The following is a 21,082-nucleotide window of genomic DNA, read 5'->3' on the forward strand; positions in this document are numbered from 1 at the left end:
AGAAGAAGGGTTTTGTTGAGATTTCGGTTGATCGAGTGACATACTCTGATTATTCCCTTCTTAGCTGTTGCTATATACACTTGATCCGAAAGCTACTATATGCTATTGCACGAGTAGGTTGCCCACCTCCTGTGAGCAAAATTATGCGCAAGAAGTGTTGCGTTATTTACATGTCGTACTCGCCACCCTAGAACCCCTGCTGCCGATGCCACTTCTCCTCCCAACCCGGAAACCACGGGCTTTCCTCTAGTGTCCGCGGTTCCCACTCTTTCTCCACCGCCCCGCTCTCCATCTGTTCCTCGTGCCATTTGGCCAGCGCTGGCTTGACAACATGCTCTACATGCCAGGTATTCTTATACTCCATCAGGTTCTTCTTGCCTTCATTTAGTACCTTAAGCATCAATCCCGGCACATATGGCTCATCCCTGAACTCCTCGACTGGCGTAAACAGGGCCTTGAAGTTGAAGACCACGGCGCCAGAGAGGGGTAAGCGACGCAGTGTCTGCCAATCTACGCGAAGGTGACAACGAGAAAGTTCAAGCGCAGGATCCTGTCGCGAGCGGTGTGCTTCGTGGGGGTCTCCAGGAGGCATGTAGAGCGGTTGGTCGACTTCCAGACCCCAGGAGCCGCGTTGAATTGGTTTATCCGTAGGCTTTTTGGCAAAGTACCTGTACGTCGAGTCAGCCAATCGTTCGATAATGACGTCATACATGTATGCGCGCACCTGTCCATGGAGAACTGCATCTTTTCTTTGTAATCGGGGATTGGATCGTGGATGCCTGATAGGTTGAGCCCAATCTTCGAGCCGACATTCCAGCCCAATGCACTGCAGATGATGCCTGCCCGGAATACGTAGAGCCCAGTCTTCTCGTTTCGCAACAAGATGGCAAAGTCTTCGGGGACATTGTTCAGTAAAACGTGCAACGGTGGAGTAGTCGTGAGATCTGTATCAGTGTGTAGTATGCTGTTGCGAAAGGTCTTTTTGTTGTTCGAAAGCCAGAAGTACTGAGGGTATCTTGCGCAGAGGAACTGTAGCACCATCTCCATTAGCTCCTTGCATGCTAGTTCTGACCCTGGAAGTGCTTGAAGGACGGCTTCGCCATGCTTTTCGAACAAAGTTTGACGTTGCTTGATGCGCTCTTCATACGTATTCTCAAGCTCGATCCACCAGTCGGTTTGCATCTTGGTGATTGCTACCTACCGTCAGCAAACTCTAAATGATACTTCCCGAGGTACGTACACATAGTCTGATGATAAGCCCATCGAAGTGGTCGATAAGGCCTAGGCAGTGCTTTCTTTATGTCGAACTCTAGGTAGGATGAGGGGTGTGGTACGCCGCTGAGCGTGGCGTAGTCTGGGAAGTCTCCAAGAGCCTTGATGTCCTTTACCGAAAGTCCGCATGGTAGATAACGTGAATCATCAACATCCAGATACGAAGCTTCCATAGGTAGAATGTTCTTGGTCCATTGCGACTCTGACTCTTCCGATCTCTCACCTTTGAGAATCTCGGTCACAGCGAAGCACCGTGGTGGTGGGAAGGTATCGGACCAATTGACTTCGGTGCTTGGGAGAGATTTCTTTCCTGGGGATAGAGATCTGGGGGGAGTCTTTGAACCCGAGACTCTTCGGCCCTTGATGTGGAGTCGCTCCAAAAGGATGCTGCGTCTGTTTCGTTGGAGGAGGATGAGGACCGAGCTAGCAATGAAAGCTACTCCAAGGAGCAGGAGAATGCTGAAAGCCATCACAGATGGCGCTCGAAGGATATCGATATGTCTGTGGCGTAGCCAATCAATCATTTGGTGGTACTCAGTTGCTTTTGTAGTACTAAAGGGCTGACTATCAGACTTTACGGCGAGCGCGCTACACGCATATCACAGCTTTACTTATGAAAGCTGCAAGATCAACAATAAGAAGTCAGCTTCCAGTGTATGACGTGAGGCAGCAGGCCATGAGGTAAGTGCCTTATCGTCAAGGAGTGCGGGGCGCCTTCCGTTTAAGTAGTGGTAGGTAAACGGAGCGACCCTACCTGCTACCTAGAAAAAGCAACCACCCTGCCGCGACCGCAGGCAGTCCAAGGTCATTCACAAGATATTCCCCACGCAGTGCGGCATCTTCATAGCGCTGCTATCACCGTATGCATGACACCACGACGATTGTGGCGGGGTCTCACCGTAGATCGCGACGCGACTAGCCTTGTACAGTATGCAAACCCCAAAGCTCTTGGCGCTGTGGGTAAGAGTAGCAGGGCTGATAGTGAGTGGCTTCGGATACCAGGTGCAGGCGCAGGCGTAACTTCATGTATGCGCATGTCGCGGGCGGCTCTAGAATCCTCTTGCTGTCGGTAAACGCACTGGCTATCGGCACCCTGGCCACGCTCATACTGCTTCAGGTAATAAACTCCCGTTACTGTCCTGACTAAGAGTGGGTGCTATAATGCCGTCGTGGCCGGCTCCCGGGACACCATCTGGTTGGATTGCACGAGAAATCAATATAGATCGGATAAGTCCAAGGTTGGGCATGCGTTACCATATGCGAGCCATGCATGCCATGTGTTTTCGTGGTGTCGCAAACCCCATGGACAAACAGACTGCCGTTTCTCCACATATGCGCCTCGTAGCCTTGGTTGTCGAAGTCTGGTAAGCGTCATGCCGAGATGGGATGCTTTTACATGTCTACTTATCATGCACACTCAAACATGTCACCTCATGCTGCGGACGGAATCCCCCGTTTAGGTATCAATCGACAGCGTCATATTCCCGGGCCTACCACGGAACGTCCGGCGATGCAGGCGGTTAGAGTTTGACCTTGGTCAGATATTCGGTACAGTACGAGGAGGTGAGGACAAGGTATAACTATTGAAGAGAATATTGCACCCGAGGTGGCATCGTTCGTGTCCCGAAGTTGTGTTTTGCGCTAACCGCACGAGCCACGAGCCACGAGCCCCGCTTTGGTCCTCCGCAGAGGCCGATTCACAGCACAACTTGAAGTTTCCATCGTGAGCTTGAAAGGGATATTATCGCGACGCTACTGTATCATCTGCCCGGGGAGTACGAAATTGTAAGAGGAAGCTTACAACACCGAGCTCCAGTCCTCGGCTTTCATGTACTCCTCCATCGTGGTGCGTTTCACACTGATGTCCAGGTCCCATGGGAATACTACATCGGGATCACCTCCGTTGAAGCCGAACTTGTCGAAGTACTCAAACATATCGCCGACCTCTGGCCCAAACACTGGTCCCATTGCATCCTCCAACTTCTTTCGAGGAATCGTCTCGAATACGCACTTTACGTTGTTGACCTTGGCAAACATTGCACACCACTCATTGAACGATATGTACGAGCCCGCGCCGCAAAGGATCTTTCCAGGGGGCAGCTCAACAAGTCCTTTTGTGAAATGACCTTGAAACGTCAGCTGGAGAATACGTTGAGCGCACGGGATGTGTACCAGTGTCTGCGGCCGCATCGGTCATGGGTATCTTACTGTCCCCACCTATCGGCAGGCTGACGACAAATGACCCATCCTCCTGCTTCTTCGGCGCCCCGCTGAATGACTTCCAGTTGTTGGCATAGTAGCCCAACATCAGTGGGCTCGTCTTCTCCATCAGCTTCGGGTAGGTTGCCTTGAGGTAATAAACCGCCTCCGCCTTTGCATCGAAATGATAATTCTGCATCAAGGCTCCGTTGCTCCATCTTCTGGTGTCAGACAGCGTGGACAAGACGAACCGGTCCACCGTATCAACCGTAGCTGCAGCTGCGTCGATGATGTTCTTTGCTTGAGAGACTTCCCGGTCAAAAGCCACTTCATTTGGTGTACGCTTTTGCTCGGCCGCGAGCTTGTGTGTTGCTGGATCGCTCATGTGGCCCCAGAAGTCTGTGGTTCCGAAGATTACATTTGCGCCTTGGAATGCCTTCTTCAGTGATTCCAGATCGTCGAGATCGCCAGCGAGAACTTCAACGCCCTGAGATGACATCTTCGTAGCAGATGATTTGGAAGGGTCGCGAGTGATGCCGCGGACTTTCCATCCCGGTTCATTGAGAAACACACGAGCGACCGATGAGCCCTGTCTGTGTTAGATTACGCCTGATCGTCCCACGATAACCGAATCACCTGGGCGACATGAAATGCTTGACAGCAACAGTGTGGGCGAGCCCCATTATTCCATTCATAATAGGCGTTTCTGGCGCCTATAGTAGCTTACATACTAGGATGTCAAGTACCTCATATCACCCAGGTGGAATCACTATTATGCTTACCTGATTCCCCGTAACTCCGACGACAGCAATGGTCTTGGTCATGATTCCGTTGGTTTCTGAAACTTGATACAGTCAAACAGTTTAATTGAAGGCTGGTAGCAGAATAGTTACTTGTTCCTAGACTTCAAGATCTTTATACATTCTCACATTGCGCTAGATCAAGCTGAAGATGCGGCCTTTAGATATGAACCTCTTGCCGGATCCGTTCTTCTACAAAAATGCGCCGTTCTCGTGGCCTACTAGAGTTATGCAAAGCTCCACGATGCGCTTACGTATACCACATATCAAGTGTAGTCAGCTCTTTGCATCCTGGACGCCTTACAGGAGAGTATATCGGTGTCATCTTCTCGTCTCCAGCCTACAGCACATTACAGGAGACAGATTGGCGTCAAGTCGAGATTAGGACCCTGCATGACCTGCACACATGTTATTGGCCCTTGATACGGCATTTTGCGGGGTAATCTGGACGGAGAAACGATCAGTGTCAATGGCTTGTTAGTAAGTCCCCATTACAAAGCTATATAGTCCATACTAGGGCCAATTGGGAAAGTCTCGGCATTTCTGGTGCATTGAGTATATAATGTGCTCTACGAAGACGCCTCACAACATTTGAGTAGACCTGGGTTTATGGATGGGCCTTGTGACTCGGATGGTCATTGTCAAGTGTATCAGATTGTATCAGGTTACCTCAATGTCTGTTACTTCTAGAACTTGAATTAAATCCCCAAATCCTCCATAATAGCGTCCTCGTACCCCTCCTGCTCTTTCACTGTCTTGGCTGCCTTCTTGCTCTTTGATCTTGTCCCCATACCCCCAAGGTCCGCTTTGTCCTGTTCTTTCATCTCCTTGGATCTCGGTTCCTCACATATGATCGTCTCCAACAAATACCAGGTAATGCTGTCCTCGTTGTGCTTGATTTTGACACACCGCTCTCCTTCCCACGATATTTTCCACTTGGATAATTTTTGTTTGTATGGCTCTTTTTTAAGTGCAATGTCGCGATCTCGACAGCTCTCTTTGGCCCACTCCGGAATGTTCCCTAGGTGCGCCAGTGCTTCTTCTGCAGATGTGAAGGAAGCGGGGATGCTCCATGTTTCTTCGGGGTTCGGTTTCTTTTCGCATGCAACAGAGTAAGTGCGCGACGTTGAAGGGTTCGTGATGTGTCTTATGTCAACAGAAGATCCATGATTCTTAACACGGAGGCGAGACGGCAGGCTCCCCTTGGTGACATCATGGAGAGTAACTACTGGATTTGAAGAGTCCAAGCTCACCACGGGTGCAGCAGCTTTTCCGGGCTCTCCAGCCTCAGTTTTGGTCTTAGGCCTGTTGGCTTCTACGCGGATAATGAGGTAGACGTCCTGCATCTTGTGATCCGGTAACTGCGTAGCTGGGCGGTTTATATAGAATGACCCGTCCGCTTGCTTGTTGGCCGCGTGATCGGTGCCTCTCAATTGTTTTCATGATTAAACCACCTGTATAAATCATGATTCCCGAATCACCTAACTTCATGACTGCAGTATCACCAGGGCATTGCCTCAGGTCCATAATCCGTCTTTTGTCGAGCACTCCTTCTCTCCTCCAGTTCCTCCTCCTCCTCCCCATATCCATGGCCCTTACCCCATCTCTTCTTGACCTTCTTGACAGCAAATTTCCCAACACCCCATATCGTGGCAGCGAAAATCGTACCAGCAATCCCAGTAGGCGCCAGCATAAACCCTGCACCACTGACCACAGTCCCAAAAGCTCCAGCGCCTATTGTGGCTACTAGAGATCCAATGGCAACATATTTTGCATACCGAACCAGTTTCCAGAATGCGAAAATGATACCAGAACGCAGTACGCGAAGGACAGCTCGGGTACGGCGTGAGGATACAGCATTCGGGGCGGTTTTGGGGTCATAGAGGTAGCGGAGATTGCGCTTTGTAGAGGCTAGAGCAGAGCGGGAGCGCGCATCTATCTCTTGTTCGTGGACGTCTGGAGAAGACATTGTTAGATGTTTGTGTTAGCAACCCTGGGAGAATTTGAAGGTTGGTGTCTCCCATGATGATGACGTCATTAGCGCCAGCAGCACTAGCATCTGTTGCGATAACGCGTCGAACAAGACAATCCAGTGCAGGATTCAAAATCATGAAATATATCCAGGGAACTATCTAGTTCATTGATAACTAGAGTTTAGACCAAGAGCTTCAACTATCCACATTCATACCCAGGTAGATGTGGAGAGAACATACCTGGCAACCACCCTCCTTTAATACATCAACTTGAGTAAAGACACACAAAGCCTACAACACCCAGTCTCGAGAACTACGTAGATGGATAAGTTGAAAATTTGATTTTGAGCGGTGGGGGTGGGAAAGGGGGGAGGTAGATTCGTTGATGTGGCGGAATTATTAAAGTGTGCACAAAAGAGAACGAGTCAACAAAACCAAGATATATACTAGCGCAAAGAAACATCACCCAAACATATACACCCTTGAAAACATCGATCTCAATCTCAATAGAAGATTCTGACAATACCACTCTATTGTATAAACCTATATCTATACCCCTATCACGAAGACTGAGCGGCAAAAAAGCTCAAAAAGCTTCCCACTGTCAACCCACCCACAAGACACAACGACATGAACCCACCCGCCGCCTCCAATTCATCAGGCTCCACCCACTCGGCGAAACCCATCATACAGTTACTACTCAGAAACCCATTCGTCACACCAAACAACAACTGCACCACGAATAGATAGAAGAAGTCCGAGTTCACAGCTGCACCTTTCCCGCCGATGTTGCAGAGAAAGTACATTGGAATGAATAGCACACGTGCAATAGAAAATGCGAAGAGGAGACGTGGACGGTGTGTGAGACGTAGGGCAGGTAGTGCGGGACCCACGCGACCGATCAAATCGCCTAGGTTCCAGAAGAAGAAGCCTAGTGGGATGAAGGTTGCAGGTTGGAAGAGGCGGGACGAGGTTGCTGGGTCACGGACGCTAAGGACCTGTGGTGTGAAAACGGGGAAGAACATGGTTACAGCAAAAGTAAGAAACACTGCGCCAGCAAGCCAGAAGAGCTTCTTCAGGAGTCTTGTCAGGGGAACCGTCTTGCGGTCGGAGTGAGTAGGGTCGTACTCCGGGTCTTGGTCGTCGTAGGATAGGCGGGCCATGCGTTGTTTAGAGCTGGTTCTAGAGAGGAGGTAGAAGAAGGCTACGAGGGTTGCTGCTGAGACACCGGTGGCAGTCAAAAAGTAGATAAAGGCCGATGTGCTGGATTCCTGAGGTGCATCGCCAGTATGTTGTTTATTGGGTACAGACAGTACGGAGATGATCTGCGTGATTGCGGGCAGGACACCAGCGATGCCCTGCCCTGCCATGATACCCTGAGTGTATTCCTCACGCCCAAAGCCGGATACATAGGCGAAGACGCCGTTTTGACACAAGCCCGTTGCCAGACTGGCGCTCAGCACCATGACCATGAGGAAGGCAAAGTAGACGCCTACGGCGACATTCAAGAACAGCTTTGTGGATATGGCAAGCAGCGTGAAGACTGCCACATTGAGCCCCAAGGCTACAGTGATGCGTTTGGGGTAGTTTGCGCGGGCTTGTAGCTTCGTCAAGACTATCATGGAGCCTAGGTTTCCTATGGTGCCGACTGAGAGGATGCCGGACTGGAAGTTACGGAGGAGGTTGTCATTGGACTCGAAGCGCCGCTGGAAGTAGGGGGCTGCTGCTAGGAACATATTCCTAATCTGAAGTTAGTTATGTGTGTACAGTCACGATGTCTAATAACCTACCATGCCCACAGCATAGCAACTCCCAGCAGCGTGAAGACGGCATAGTCGGTCCATGAGAACGCCTGGTCCTCTACATCGATATGTTCTCCATCAGGCCGTTCGGAGCCACCCTCTAGCGGCTCATACGAAGCCTCCGAGTTCTCGCGCTCAAAGACGCGGCGTATGCGCTCCATGGCCGTAGTGATGTCGCGTCGTATCTTATCTGGGGAGAGCTGCGGAGTCGCGGAGGTGTCGGCAGTGAGACTACGGGAAAGGAAAGTGTTTGGAAAAGGTACAACAATCTCTATATTCACGAAGCAAAAGCAGACATGTTCAAACGTCGTCTATATCAATCAGCAGTAAAGAGCAACCTCAAGACTCATGACCGTATCGCGTGCGTGAACAGACTCGGGCCGCCATGACAGATGATGCTGCCGTGTTGCTCATCCGTCACCCTGGCCCCGACACCGCGCTAACATGGGGCGGCTCTGCGCGTGGGATGCCTGCCCTCTCCACGCCCCGCGCTACCCCTCCGATTCGCTGTACAAACTCACTACCACCAAGACTTCACGTCCACAATAACTCATAGCCGAACATTTCATTCATACACCGAAAATATGTCGTCATTCCATCTACCGCCGCAGACCATCTCAGTCAAGCGCAAACGCACAGAGGCGCCCATCGACACACTGAGGATCGAAGACGGGAAAGAGATAGAGAGCAAGCGAACAAGATACGGTTACAAGCGTCTCACCAAGCCAGGCGATGATGCAGAGCACTCATTGGTACCCCCAACCCCCGTAGGCGAGCGAAGATTTCGTCTCGACCCCGTATCACGAATTGGCGCAAAACGGCATTTCGTCGAAGAACAACCGTCCGTCTCTTCCAAAAACGACCCCCGACAACAAATAGGCGGCCAAGTCCAAGAACCCACCCTCGCAGAGCAAACTCCAACCTCCACACCACGTCCAAGAAAGCGACCGGGGGCAGGAAGTGCCCTCCACCACAGTTCCAAAGCCTCGATCCAATGGAAACAACCACTTCCCACCTCACCCTCGGAAACCGACGTCCGCAACCTCGAAGCCCTCACCAAGGAGGTCGAAAAGAGCGACACCACTACCACCACCGGCCCCTCGCCCTCAAAATACAAGCCAAAAGCCCCCGCCAAACGCTTTGCAGAACGTCACCCGGATAAAGCTACACCCACCCCAGATGGAGACGCAGACGCAGATGCAATGGACATCGACACCTCAGAATACGTCTACGACCACTACGTCCGCGAGCCCGTCCACCCCGACGCACCCCTCCCCACAGGTCCCATCGGCCTGCTCGTCATCAGCGCCGAAGATGCCGACTGGTGGGACGCCGACTCGTCTTCCGACCGCGAATTCGACACGGACGACGAAGACGAAAACGCAGAGGACTACTACGCCAACGACTACCCCGAAGATGAACTCAGTGAGGACGACGAGTTTGATCGGAATCTTTATAAAAGCAAGTATCGGCATGGGAGTGACGAGGAAGAGTTTGGGCTGGGGAGTGAGGATGATGAGGAGGGGAATGGGGTGGGCAGTGGGGAGGAGGGGGATGAGGATGATGAACATTTTCGGATGACGGTGCCGAAGGCTAAGGGGGTGTGGGGTATTGGGGTGTTAAGGGGGAGTAGTGTTTGGGTATCTCTGGGTAAGAAAGAGAGGGTGATAGGGAAGGGGTTGAGATTATGCTTCCTTAGATCTTTCTTACCAAGCTTGAGGCTTGAGGGAAGAACAACAAGCACACAAAATGTGCATTTCATTCATCATGTAATACACAGCATCTCATATGGCGTAGCATCCCCTTCAGCAAACAAGATCCATAACATATGCACCTAATCAGATCCAGTTCAGTTCACTTCTTCTATGCTACAACATACAAATACACCCTTCACCCCACCAGCATTACCGATTCATCCATAATACATAGTTATACATAAAGTTGCAGTAAAATTTCGAGGGTATCATGCACATGTAAACTCCTGAGCACATAGCTATGCTCTGCAAAAGCCCATAACGAAAGAGAAAAGGGATAGCCCATCATAGTCCATGCCCGAAAAGAATATACCTGACCTTTTACCGAGCCACCAGCACGAGGCATGGTATCATACCCACCACAGACGCCCCAGCCTCATTCCCACACCACCCCTCACGTAGCCCCAACACTAGCCATACTACCCTTCCTCTGCTGTCCCGGGCCCGGCAACTGTCCAGGAAGAATCTGTCTCGGGCCACCACCCCCATTACCAATAGCACTCTGTCTGCGACTTCCGGGGCCGCCATCAAGCCCAGCACTCAACGGCGCACTAAACCCCGCGCTTTGGGGGAAATGCTCATTTGTAGCACTGAGAGGAGCACCCATCATGCCAAGTCCCATACCGCGTGCTGTGCTCATGTTGTCAGCGCCCGAGTACATTGAGCCGCCGCCACCGGGTGGTGCACCGAGAGCGGAGCGGATTAAACCCTTCATGCGAATGTACTGGTATTTTGAGCGTTGAGATGTGTGGGTGTAGGTTGCTAGGGGGCGGGGTCTGTGACGGGCAAGAGCGGCCATGATGGAGTCTTTCTCCTCGTCCGAGTCGACGGCACCGGAGGGTTCGAGATCTTCTGGGAGAGGGGCGTTTGCGTCGATGAGGGACCCTGGGGACGTGTTAGCGTTTTAGATACCATGAAATTAGCGTGCATGTGAACGTACGTTGGATCTTGGCCTGGTTCTTCTTTTGGTATTGCGCAAGCAACATGTCGTATGGCAGACTTCGGCCAGGAACGGCTCTCTTGAGACCCATACTATGGCTCTTGCACGTCAAACTTCTCGCGCAATATCCGCCGTTTGGAAGCGAGACACCACATTGCCTCTCTACATCGACTGGACCCTTTGGTTTGGCGCCCTTTTGCTTTGGTTCGTCCTTCTTCTTTTTCTTTGCATTTGGTGCCTTCTCCGCATCACCATCTAGCTTCCTCTTCTTTCCCTTCTTTGCGCCATCACCGTCTATGGATGCGCCCTTGATGGCCGACTTTCGCGATTTTCCGCCCTCGTCATCTTCACCCTTTTCTTTCCGGAGTGCTGCGTCTTTCGCCTCCTTGGCCTCCTTCTTCTTCTTCAGTTTCTCCTGTTTCTTGTTTAGACAGTCGCGGATGTGTGATGCCGAAGATGCGCGAAGAACTGGTCGGCGACAGTGTTTGCACTGAACGGTGTCTACTTTGTCGTCTAGCGGGCGGCCGCTGGGGAAGCCGGCGATGGTCTTCTCGTCGAGAGGGTTAATCACAGGCGAGGTAGTCGACGGGGCAGCAGGCTTATTCTCGACATCTGCCAGTACGTTAGTCTACATGCCTATGTACAGGGAAAGCGCGTTGTTGTACATACTGACTGCCTCGCTTTCCTTCCAATTCCCAGACTTTGAAGGCTTGGGAACCGGCTTCTTAATCTTCAACTTGATCCTGGTCTTCTCCGACTTCACAACGGCTTTGATTGTGCTTGTGTCTAGTAGGTTTGCAGAGTCCTCAGATGTCGCGGCTGAAGGTGCTGTGGTACATCAGTACTGCCGGGGAGGGGTGCGAGTGAGCTCACCCTTTCGCGCCCCGTTCGTAGCCATGTTGGCGGCTTCCAGTCGCCTGCGGAGTGCTTCGGTGGATGTCTATTCACTTTAAAAGGTCCTTTGCCACGCGACAGCAGTCTTATAGATGTCGAATAAGCGCTAGTTGATGAGATGTGGCGCGTCTTGACGTATGCTTTGTTGGTCTCCGTTCGGTTGAAGCTGCCGACCTGGATCCACGCTAACCCGAAACAGACATGCATCAGCCGAACTTGGACATGGAATCACACAGACTTTGGATTTTGAATCTTTTATTCTCTATCAAAGCAATAAAAACTTGCTCAGGCTCGAGGCCTCCATTAAAGCCTGCCTTGTAATACAGTATCCACTCACTGGGCTTGACGATACATCGACAGTCTTGAGGGCCGGCTGCCTAATAATGAAAGCTTCTGGAAGCGACACCAATACATGGCAACCAGCCATACGACCGCTGAACTCCTGCAAATGCAAAACAATGTGTGTGAGCTACCGTTGCTCATGGTGTGAAAGCGCCGTAAATCGCCGAAATATGCTGTCTCGTCATTCATGAACCCGAACCGGTCTTGTTACCATCTCCTCGAATTTCACTGAAAGCTTCGCAGCTGACTGCCCTCGTAGGTTTTGCAACCCCTCGGGCAGTAATGTGGTCGTCTGTGCCCTGAGCAAGCTTATGGTCGTTTCCATCATGCGTCGCCTCTTGCGTGAGCTTGCAACAGCAAGAGGCTACGTTAACGTCCACGACCCTTCACCTTGCCTCCCTTTGCTACCTTGGCTCTAGCCTTTCTAGGAGGATCGTACTCTTCGACATGGCTGTGGCCTTTATCCTTACGTCTGATACTGTTGGTCCAACGGAGGCAGCGGTCCTTGGGAACATCCTTGTCGGTGTATGTCTTGTTGCGCGTTGAAACCCGTGTCTTACTATCTTCTTCATCATCATCCTCCTCCTCATCAGGCTGGTTGAATTCCTCCAGGTGTTTCCGCATCTTCAACATGTACTCAGCGATACGATCACGGAATGCTTGTAGCTCTTTGCGCAAAATACGCTCTCGGAGACCGCGTTCGTCAAGCCATGCCAGCAACTTGTCGATATCCTCGGGATCGTCGTAGTATCCCCATTCAGTAGCGCTCGATAGGTGGGTTGAGCCTTCTTCCCGCTCTTTGCGCTGTGGAATGGTGTAGCCAAAGCGCTGCAGATCTTGTGAAAGGGCAGGCTCCTCCATGTTTGGTCCCAGTTCGTACTCACTTGGGCCCTGCACCCAGATGCGCCCGTTGGCATACCCGTACTCGGCTGTAGAGCTGCGAGGGACACCTCCGAAAGGCATACCATTATGCTCGAACCAGTAGTACTTGTTGAGGAACCGATCCTTGCCGAGAATCTTGCTGCGGTGTGATAGAGTTTCACGAAGATCGTCGTCGAGCTCGTCAATATTGTCTTCACACTCTTTGAGCTCTTCTTTCTTCTTCTCAATCGCTGCCAGGAGCTTCTCCCACTCCTTCTGCTTCTTGAGCTTCTCAGCCTCAGCCTTGGCCTCAGCCTTGGCTTTCTTTGCCTTCTCCTTGCGCGCCTCTTCTGCGGCTGCTTTACGCTTGTTCTTGTTGGAAGGGCGGGTGCGGGTCTTGGACGTGGTTGCATCATCGCCATCGTTGGCTTCAGCCTCGGCTGCATCCTTGGAATCGTCGTTGATGCTGTTCATAGATACGTCAACATCGATGTTCATGTTGGCATCTGACGGTGAGGCCGGGGTATTAGCAGGGAGGTTAATCTTGCGTTCGATATCTAGCTTATACAGCGCCTCCTGTAGCTCTTTGCGCTTGCGCTGAAACTCAATCTTCTCTTTGCGCAGCTTGGTCATGTCCAGTGCCGCTTGGACAAGCGTTTCGCGGAAAGTCTCAGTGACCACGGTCAGACTCAAGATCATCTCGAGCGCCAAAATCCGGAGGTTGACGTCAAGGTCGATATAGTTCTTGGCTATGTTAGCGACAGTAGGTTCTTCTTCAGCCGGGACAAGATTGGCAAGGATCTCGTCGCAAGCCTCTTTCCGAGCCGGATCGAATGATAGGCGATAGAGGAGCCCGACGACAATAGCTTGCCATCCGCCGTCCCGGAAGTTGCGCACTTTACACTGCTCGATCCAGTCAAACTCGGTGGCGAAGTCAGCAGCCTTGTGGATTTCCTTTGGTGGCTCGGGCGTTGGTGTACGTGGCTTGACAACGAGCTGTGCCGCACCTGACTTCCTCAGGCTGCTACGAGTAGTTCGGACTGGCGGTTCTGGCTCTGGCGTTGGCTCTGATTCGTCGCTTGAGTCTTCTTCCGACGAATCTTCGGGGTCCATACTTGGCAGAGGAGGTTGGATCTTGCCGGAGCCGTTGATAATTTGCTTCAGAATTGCACAGTGCATCTCGACGAACAGCTCGCATTCAACCGTCTCGTGCGAAAACCGCATGGCATCGACAAAGTCATCGAAAGTAAAAGAGTCCAGTTCGTAGATGGTGTCGTGAACGTTGAGCGTTTCCCAGATGCACAGAAGCGGGCCGATGCTCTTCATCAGTATGCCGGTCTTCTTCTCATCCGTAGGCGGCTCCACACCCTCGGGAACGTCATCGGAAAAGAACTTCAAGGTCGGTCGATTGTACTGCAGACGCGGCTGCTTGATCTCGAGATCTTCGCATGGATACTTTACATACTCCACTGGACGAGGTGGTGGTGCTGCCTGGTGTTGGGACTGAGAAACATTCGACGATCTGGGACCGGGCTGATGGGGGAAGCTTGTCTGGAATGGGAAGTTGACGGGAGGGCCATTTCCATTTGATTGCATGCCATTTGCTTGTATGAACTGAGCAACAAGTTGGGGGGGAAATTGGCCGATGACTTGCTGTGGGGATAGATATGGCGGTCCAATGGTCTGTACTGGGACTGGTGGTCCAGCACCGTTGTACATGGGTGGCCCGTTGACAACATAGGGCCGAGCAGGGCCATTCACAGACGCAAACGTAGGTACCTGCTGCGGGGCATACGGTGGAGGGCCACTCGCGGAAAAGTTGACAAAGGTAGGCGGACCTTGACCAGGTGGCAGGTGCGGCCTGTTGCCGTTCATGTGCGGGGCCTGACCATTTGGCGTATGCGGCACGTAAGGCTGTTGCACCGGCGGAGTTGTACCATTGGGAATGTTACCGATTGCCTTCTTCTCATCTAATACATCTTGCCTTGTCTTGTTTTCAGGAAACTTGGTCGGGATGTCATAACGCTTTGCTAAGCTATCCTTGACCATCCACGGTGCGCCAACCCAGTCCTCACGCTTCAGGGCATTGCGAAGGAAAGACTTCAAGAGGAGTTTCGAGTAGACCTTTCTATCTCGCTGGAGTTCCGAGGCTTTGTACTTGGTGATGGTCTCGCCACTGTCCTCCATGGTGATGACGTAGGTATAAGAGCGAATGCTATCATCCATCGACTGGCCAGTGAACATGCTATGCAGTCGGCTGTTGTCCGTAATCGCCGTGATGACACCAAAACGACGAGAATCGCCTTCGAGAAACACCCGATCCTGCAGCATAAACTGTTCTTTGAAGTGCTACGAGCGTCAGTTAGTATAGATTGATCCAAACCAATGGAAGTGTCAACATACGTCATATACATCGTTCACTGGGATAGAGGTTAGCAAAGGTGAAGAATACGACTTGGGGCGCTTGCTTACCAAGATCATCCATCCTATGATGGTCCTGAAACTGAGCATATTGGAGAACAGGAGACCTTAGGTTATCTGGAAAGATGCTGTTGATCTCTTTGGAAGCTTCCGTCTGCACGGATGTTACCTCCTCATCGGCCTTGACCAGTATTGACGTGGAGCCTACCTCGCTCTCCTGGGCCTCGAAATATGTGTAGCCTCCATGTCCAGTCGCCTGGCATGTGAAGCTTCGCTAAACTTGTGTTAGGGGTCTCGCTATAGAGAAAACCGTTGACCCAATTTACTTGCCTGGTGGTAGAAGTCGTATCTATACTTTGTTAGTCATGCCCCGAGCCTGACGTCATTTCATGGATTTTCTTACCGCTCAAGGTAGCGCTCGTAGTCGGTGAAGATCTCTCCAGTCTGCTCGATAAGCCATACCTATTCAGCAACTTTAGTATATATGATATGGTGGCTCAGAGAGGGACTCAGCATACCTCAGTGCTATCGTCGAGGTTTTTGGGCAGGGGCTCGAGTTTGACAGGTTTACGCTTGAAGAGGACCTGAGAGGTACTTAGTGCATGTTCGCGGATATGCGGCGACGCTATAAATACCATGTTGCCTTTGGCCGCAGCTCATACAGGCTTCCCGACGTCTGTTGTACCGCGTCGCAAACTTCGGAAGAGTCGCAACAACGAAGGCGCGCTGGCTAGCCTCTCTGGGGAGATGCCGTGGTGGGAAACGGGGGCAATGGCCCCTCCGTGGGCGTTTGAGCAATTCTGTGCCTCCCACGCGCCAAAGAGTGGTCTTGGGAAATTATTGATGCGCTCTTCGATCGTCGGTATGGCGTTCCGAGACGCGTCTATCAGTTCCGAAGCGCGTCTAGGCGACTTATTGTTGGGTTCGTGGAGCTCGAGGGCGTGGTCGCTGACGAGTTGGGGGGTAGAGTTGGAGAGGAATAGTCAGAGAGCAGTCAATGGGGAGAAAAGCGAGCGGAGGGTAGTAGAAGAGGCCCGTAGTCCCTTGGCGCTAGGTGCCATACTTGATTTGGCAAGGACCGCCTTCGCACCCTACCACCCACGCATCAAGGCTACGCACCCCACTACCATCACAATATCAGCGTATTTGCACTCTTTTTGATCCTCGGAACAAGCTCTATCAGACTGCGATGGGTATGCATCGATTTATTCTGGCTTGACAAATTCCCTTGGCTATCAAGACCCGGTGAAAGTCGGACCTGAGGAGCTCATGCCTTGAGCCACCCCAAGCAAACCCTTGGGCAGCCTGACCCACTTGCTCAGACACACCAACTCCCCGCAATAAGCCACACGTCAGAGCACAGGGGTTTGACAATCGAACCATGCTTTGACGTGGACTCATCGCAGTATCAGAATTACCCACGGGCGTTTGCTACTATCATCCTTCCACTGTCGTCGTCCTTCTTGTTCGCGTCATAGACTCCAGGGGTATATATAGAGCTTGAAGTATTCGAAGCAGCTAAAGAACTCTATCCAGTCTCTGTCTGAAATTAGGCGATGGGGGTGAAAAAGTTTTCTGGTTTGGTGCCATGAAGTTAAAGAAAGTTCTGTTACTTGGACGAGATATGATAAGAGACACCGAACCTAGGAACAGAAGGAATCTTTAAATGCTCAAGTGCCAGACAAGAGACTCTAGATGGCCTTCTGGGGGTATATGGTCTACAGGTCAAAATATACTACGAGGAATCCCACCCAGCTGCTCACCACCCCAATGGCTGAATAGGAGCTCGTGAACATGAGGGGTAGGAATTCATATCGGGCGCCAAACACAATCCCATGTACCAATGAACAGTACGCAATCAGTGGTATGGAAAGGGCAATGTAGATGAGTGAGAAGCGATCAAGCAAGAATATGCGAGGCTTGGGTGAGCTATCACGTGTCAGTGGATGTTCGGCAATGAAAGACGTCACTTACGCTGGGACTAGCCTATCGAATGCCAGAAGGAAGAGGACAAGCCAGAAGATAGTATAGACTGTTTTCACGGGAAACTCGGCTGCCGTGTACAGAAGTGGAAAGAGCGATACGTGGCCGGCGACAGCTAGGGGGCGGAACGCGCCAAAGTATCGACGATCTTTAAGTGCGATCAAACTGAAGGGTATGATGACAAGCAAGATTGCCTTTTCATGAACATGCCAGCCGAAGAGGAAGGAGGCATAACCGCACAGCGTTACAGCACCAATAAAGGCTTCCCAAGTGGGTGTGTATAGCAATCGCAGAAGTACGGGCTAGATCATGTCAGCTAGCTTTCTCCGAGAGGTGATTGCATGCATACTATTTGTGCGGCGAGTGTAAGAATGAAGCAGGTCAAAGGGACTACATCTGGGAGCACAGCGAACGATGTGTCACCCACAAGTCCACGGGTAACGCTATTCACAGCCTCTGGGTCAATGTGCAGCCCGAGTCGCGGCGCCACTACAGGTGTTAGCTTGATGCGGGAGCTAACAGAAGAGGGAGTACACACAATGGATTAGCAATCGGTCCGCGAACGAATACAACGCCCAGACATTGGGTGCCCAGTAGGCATGACACAGTCCTCTCGAGAACGGGAATAGGCGACTGATGACTTGCTCGAGTTGACCCCACAGTGCGAAAGGCCCGAAGGCGCTTGTGAAGACAGCAATGATTCCCACGCCCAACTTGACGCAGTTGAAGAACTGGATGTTGAAGTATGGGAAGGAAGATCGCTGCCCCAAGCAGTAGGCACGGAGAAGATAGACAAAGTATGCAGGTGCGAGGTACAAATAGATGTGTTTCAAGCAGAGTAGAGCAGCGAACAGAAGACCAGATAAGAGCAGCGTCGACTTGTTTCGCGCCAGGACCATGGACAATACCAGGATGCCGTAGAGGAAGCCATTGTATTGAAAATGAACATGGTCAATGATGAGCAGACCCGGCGACGACAAGACTGAGAGTGCAGCGGCATGAGCAGTGACTTTGGACTTGGACGTCTTTACGTAGCTAGGGGAGATTTAGTACCAGGAAAGTACGTGGAGAGGGTGCAAGTACAGATGTAAGGCATAGACTAGGACTAGCTCAGTGATGATGACCGTGGTACGCTGAAAATATATGGTTTGCCAGCTGTCGTAGCCCAGGTTCTTTACATTAAGCAGGCCGGCATCTGCATATGCAGCGGCCTGGGACATGAGCCATTCGAAGTAGGCAAAAAAGGGCGGATAGTCCAGCGTCCATTCTGAGGTTTTCTATCAGCGCATTAGACGGCTGAGACCAAACAACGGCGACGACATGGTGGCCTCACTTCATAATACCACTCCTTGATGGGGAGGGAATGGGTCAGAGCTAGCCAGTTGCGATGGACCTCGAAGTCGGTCGACTTACTGCCGACCATGGTCAGCATGAACAAAGGGCCACATTTCAGTTTTAGCGGCAATATTCGCAGGCACACGTACTAAGCGGGAAACAGCAGTACCTTGAGCGCCGTGGCCACGACGGCGCACTGGGCAATAGATGGATACAGTTCTGCCATTTCTCTTTTGACAGCGGGTGGGCGCAGTGGGCAGAGAGCAGTGCGGCTGGGGGACAGGTAGGTTCACGTCACGTGCTCGCTTACGCAGGCCCCTGTCAATACAGTACCTCCGCAGTCCGCCCACGGCAACATTGCAGCGACATGCTCATGCTGGCTCCGAGCCGCCACAAGTATACAAACACTCAGGGGGCAGAGGAGAGTTTCGCATAACGGTGTTTGACATCTGATACACTTGGCGGGCCCGTGTTTGTTCATGACGGCAGATGTAATGCGTGGCCGTGGAGCCAGAGGCGTGATACGGCTGATTAGGACATCTGGACCCCTTCGTGTTGGCGTGCAACAGGCCAGCAGTGCAGAAGTGCAGCACCGACGGCAAGGCTTGCGGTCGTCTAGTCAGGGACGGAATGTGCACATCTGCAATTACCCGCTGGCTGCATCTGCTTGATGACTCGGGCTGCACGCAGCAGTGGTACAGGGCGATGAACGCCAGGCACGGCACCCGCGCGGCTTCAATGCACCAACACTCTGGTCTACAGTACGGGAGCTTTGCGTCCAGGCCAACAGCCAGCAGCCGGTTGTCAGTTATACGGCGGTGCAGACGATCCCAGCGTGGCCTGGGCGTTTAAAATAAGCTGGTGCGCTAGACTGTCCGCTTTTGGCTGCCTCATTTGCGCCTGCCTCCTAATGTGCCCTGCTAGTTGGCATTTCTCACCGACCTCTCTCTTGTGTCCTCCGCTCCGACCTCAGGTCGCATCCCTCTTCTTCGAATCCCCTTCGTTCATTACCTCCCCTTCTCCCCCGCATCGAGGCTCACGACAAGGCTCGCTTCTTTGCTCTTCATTATTATTGGCACCTTTTTTAGTGTCCGCATCGTCAAAACAAGCCACGCGACTTTGTTCTTCGCCTACTCTGGCACTGCATCTTATTGCACGCCCGCTGCCACCCCTACCTGTGCCTGCAAATTTACACTCTTCGACCCGACAAACCCTAGACCCTTTAGGCTCCATTTTGGCAACTTCATTCATAACCTATACCTGCAAGCGATCCGCCTGTAAGGCTCTTTGACCTTTCGAGCCGAGCCTATCCTGTACTAGGTGACTGCGCTGCCATTGTACCTTTGGAAGTAAGTCTGACTACCCGACACGCTGCCACTGCCTCCGCCAGGTGTGGCTAACACATCCTAGATAGCTCTACACGTTGTAATACAGTAGCATACTTCGCCAGCCAAGCCACCATCCTGCAACCGGTTGCAACTTCATCTTCTGCCCTACATATTTCGCCGTCCGGTCCAACGAGTCCCGGGCGCAGTAATACACTTTCACCACGGCGGTTCTATCTCAAAACGCGCGGGACAGCTTCAGCCTGCCCCCGCATCTTCTCGCAATGCAGCAACAAGATGGCGCCCACAATGCCCCCAGCGGCCCTCGCCTCCAGTCGAGCTTCCACAGGCAGATGAACGGCGGTCACCATGGCTTCTCCCACGGTGCCTTTGCTACGAACCAGCCCGGCTACGGCGACAGGCACCCGGAGAGGGCGAACAACATGTCCATCAACACCGGCAGGCTCAACCCTGGCAACCAAAATGGCAATGATTTGCAGACCCCCGGCACCGGCTTCGACATGAACTTCACTCCCCTCCTGCCTTCGCAGTTGCTCCTCGGCAGCCCCTTCCAGCCTGGTTCCCCTTCCGCTTTCGCCTCCCCGCAGTTCCAGAACTTTGCTCAGTTCGCTGGTCAGAACCAATCGCAGCAGCAGAACCACCAGTCTAACCATGTTGGAAGCCCCCTGCAACAGCCGCTTTCGCCGCAACTGTACCAGAACATGGTATCCCCAACAAGCGGCTTTTTTGGAGGTCCGCAGTCGCCTACTGGGTTCTCTGCTTACGGCGGACAAGGTCTCGGTGGGCTCGGCTCCTCCATGCCGATCGCCCCCGGACTTGTCTCCGGTACGAGCAGGACTGTATACTTGGGCAACATTCCCCCTGAGACCTCAGCAGAGGAGATCCTCGGCCACGTAAGAAGTGGTCAGATCGAATCTGTCAGGCTCCTGCCCGATAAGAACTGCGCGTTCATCTCCTTCTTGGACAGCAGCTCTGCTACCCACTTCCACTCTGACGCAATCTTGAAAAAGTTGTCGATCAGGGGTCAGGACATCAAGATCGGGTGGGGAAAACCGTCTCAGGTGCCCACGTCAGTGGCCTTGGCGGTACAACAGTCGGGCGCGTCCCGCAACGTCTACCTTGGTAACTTGTCTGAGGATGTTTCAGAAGAAGAGCTCCGC

At 52.2% G+C, this 21,082-nt stretch overlaps 11 protein-coding genes across 11 annotated transcripts; 2 read left to right on the forward strand and 9 right to left on the reverse strand.

The window, feature by feature from the left end:
• Nucleotides 1-187: 187 nt before the first annotated feature.
• Nucleotides 188-1,742, reverse strand: PtrM4_125980 (DUF3445 domain containing protein; the record flags this gene model as incomplete). Its single annotated transcript, XM_066108735.1, has 3 exons — nt 188-668; nt 725-1,193; nt 1,241-1,742. 3 exons carry the CDS (start codon nt 1,740-1,742, stop codon nt 188-190), a joined length of 1,452 nt encoding a protein of 483 aa, XP_065960727.1.
• A 1,327-nt stretch (nt 1,743-3,069) lies between these two features.
• PtrM4_125990 (uncharacterized protein) lies at nt 3,070-3,309 on the reverse strand (the record flags this gene model as incomplete). The annotated part of the gene is made up of 1 exon (XM_066108736.1): nt 3,070-3,309. The coding sequence occupies one exon, from the start codon at nt 3,307-3,309 to the stop codon at nt 3,070-3,072; it is 240 nt and encodes a 79-aa protein (XP_065960728.1).
• Nucleotides 3,310-3,373: 64 nt separating this feature from the next.
• PtrM4_126000 (NmrA multi-domain protein) lies at nt 3,374-4,295 on the reverse strand (the record flags this gene model as incomplete). Its single annotated transcript, XM_066108737.1, has 2 exons — nt 3,374-4,060; nt 4,254-4,295. The coding sequence occupies 2 exons, from the start codon at nt 4,293-4,295 to the stop codon at nt 3,374-3,376; spliced, it is 729 nt and encodes a 242-aa protein (XP_065960729.1).
• Nucleotides 4,296-4,969: 674 nt separating this feature from the next.
• On the reverse strand, nt 4,970-6,240 carry PtrM4_126010 (uncharacterized protein; the record flags this gene model as incomplete). The annotated part of the gene is made up of 2 exons (XM_001939682.2): nt 4,970-5,697; nt 5,871-6,240. The coding sequence occupies 2 exons, from the start codon at nt 6,238-6,240 to the stop codon at nt 4,970-4,972; spliced, it is 1,098 nt and encodes a 365-aa protein (XP_001939717.2).
• Nucleotides 6,241-6,830: 590 nt separating this feature from the next.
• Nucleotides 6,831-8,207, reverse strand: PtrM4_126020 (nucleoside transporter family; the record flags this gene model as incomplete). Its single annotated transcript, XM_066108738.1, has 3 exons — nt 6,831-6,838; nt 6,885-7,984; nt 8,035-8,207. The coding sequence occupies 3 exons, from the start codon at nt 8,205-8,207 to the stop codon at nt 6,831-6,833; spliced, it is 1,281 nt and encodes a 426-aa protein (XP_065960730.1).
• Nucleotides 8,208-8,630: 423 nt separating this feature from the next.
• Nucleotides 8,631-9,968, forward strand: PtrM4_126030 (solute binding protein; the record flags this gene model as incomplete). Its single annotated transcript, XM_001939685.2, has 2 exons — nt 8,631-9,696; nt 9,895-9,968. 2 exons carry the CDS (start codon nt 8,631-8,633, stop codon nt 9,966-9,968), a joined length of 1,140 nt encoding a protein of 379 aa, XP_001939720.2.
• A 226-nt stretch (nt 9,969-10,194) lies between these two features.
• On the reverse strand, nt 10,195-11,638 carry PtrM4_126040 (SCA7 multi-domain protein; the record flags this gene model as incomplete). The annotated part of the gene is made up of 4 exons (XM_001939686.1): nt 10,195-10,685; nt 10,741-11,352; nt 11,410-11,568; nt 11,614-11,638. The coding sequence occupies 4 exons, from the start codon at nt 11,636-11,638 to the stop codon at nt 10,195-10,197; spliced, it is 1,287 nt and encodes a 428-aa protein (XP_001939721.1).
• A 785-nt stretch (nt 11,639-12,423) lies between these two features.
• Nucleotides 12,424-12,522, forward strand: PtrM4_126050 (uncharacterized protein; the record flags this gene model as incomplete). The annotated part of the gene is made up of 1 exon (XM_066108739.1): nt 12,424-12,522. The coding sequence occupies one exon, from the start codon at nt 12,424-12,426 to the stop codon at nt 12,520-12,522; it is 99 nt and encodes a 32-aa protein (XP_065960731.1).
• A 211-nt stretch (nt 12,523-12,733) lies between these two features.
• PtrM4_126060 (uncharacterized protein) lies at nt 12,734-15,896 on the reverse strand (the record flags this gene model as incomplete). Its single annotated transcript, XM_066108740.1, has 7 exons — nt 12,734-12,804; nt 12,861-15,186; nt 15,241-15,257; nt 15,310-15,532; nt 15,585-15,612; nt 15,662-15,720; nt 15,777-15,896. The coding sequence occupies 7 exons, from the start codon at nt 15,894-15,896 to the stop codon at nt 12,734-12,736; spliced, it is 2,844 nt and encodes a 947-aa protein (XP_065960732.1).
• Nucleotides 15,897-17,228: 1,332 nt separating this feature from the next.
• On the reverse strand, nt 17,229-18,802 carry PtrM4_126070 (uncharacterized protein; the record flags this gene model as incomplete). Its single annotated transcript, XM_001939688.2, has 6 exons — nt 17,229-17,543; nt 17,591-17,730; nt 17,780-18,276; nt 18,325-18,518; nt 18,575-18,653; nt 18,726-18,802. The coding sequence occupies 6 exons, from the start codon at nt 18,800-18,802 to the stop codon at nt 17,229-17,231; spliced, it is 1,302 nt and encodes a 433-aa protein (XP_001939723.2).
• Nucleotides 18,803-20,134: 1,332 nt separating this feature from the next.
• Nucleotides 20,135-20,575, reverse strand: PtrM4_126080 (uncharacterized protein; the record flags this gene model as incomplete). Its single annotated transcript, XM_066108741.1, has 1 exon — nt 20,135-20,575. One exon carries the CDS (start codon nt 20,573-20,575, stop codon nt 20,135-20,137), a length of 441 nt encoding a protein of 146 aa, XP_065960733.1.
• Between the last annotated feature and the right edge of the window lie 507 nt (nt 20,576-21,082).

Source organism: Pyrenophora tritici-repentis, chromosome 7 (assembly GCF_003171515.1).
Source record: "Pyrenophora tritici-repentis strain M4 chromosome 7, whole genome shotgun sequence".
Lineage (NCBI taxonomy): Eukaryota > Fungi > Ascomycota > Dothideomycetes > Pleosporales > Pleosporaceae > Pyrenophora > Pyrenophora tritici-repentis.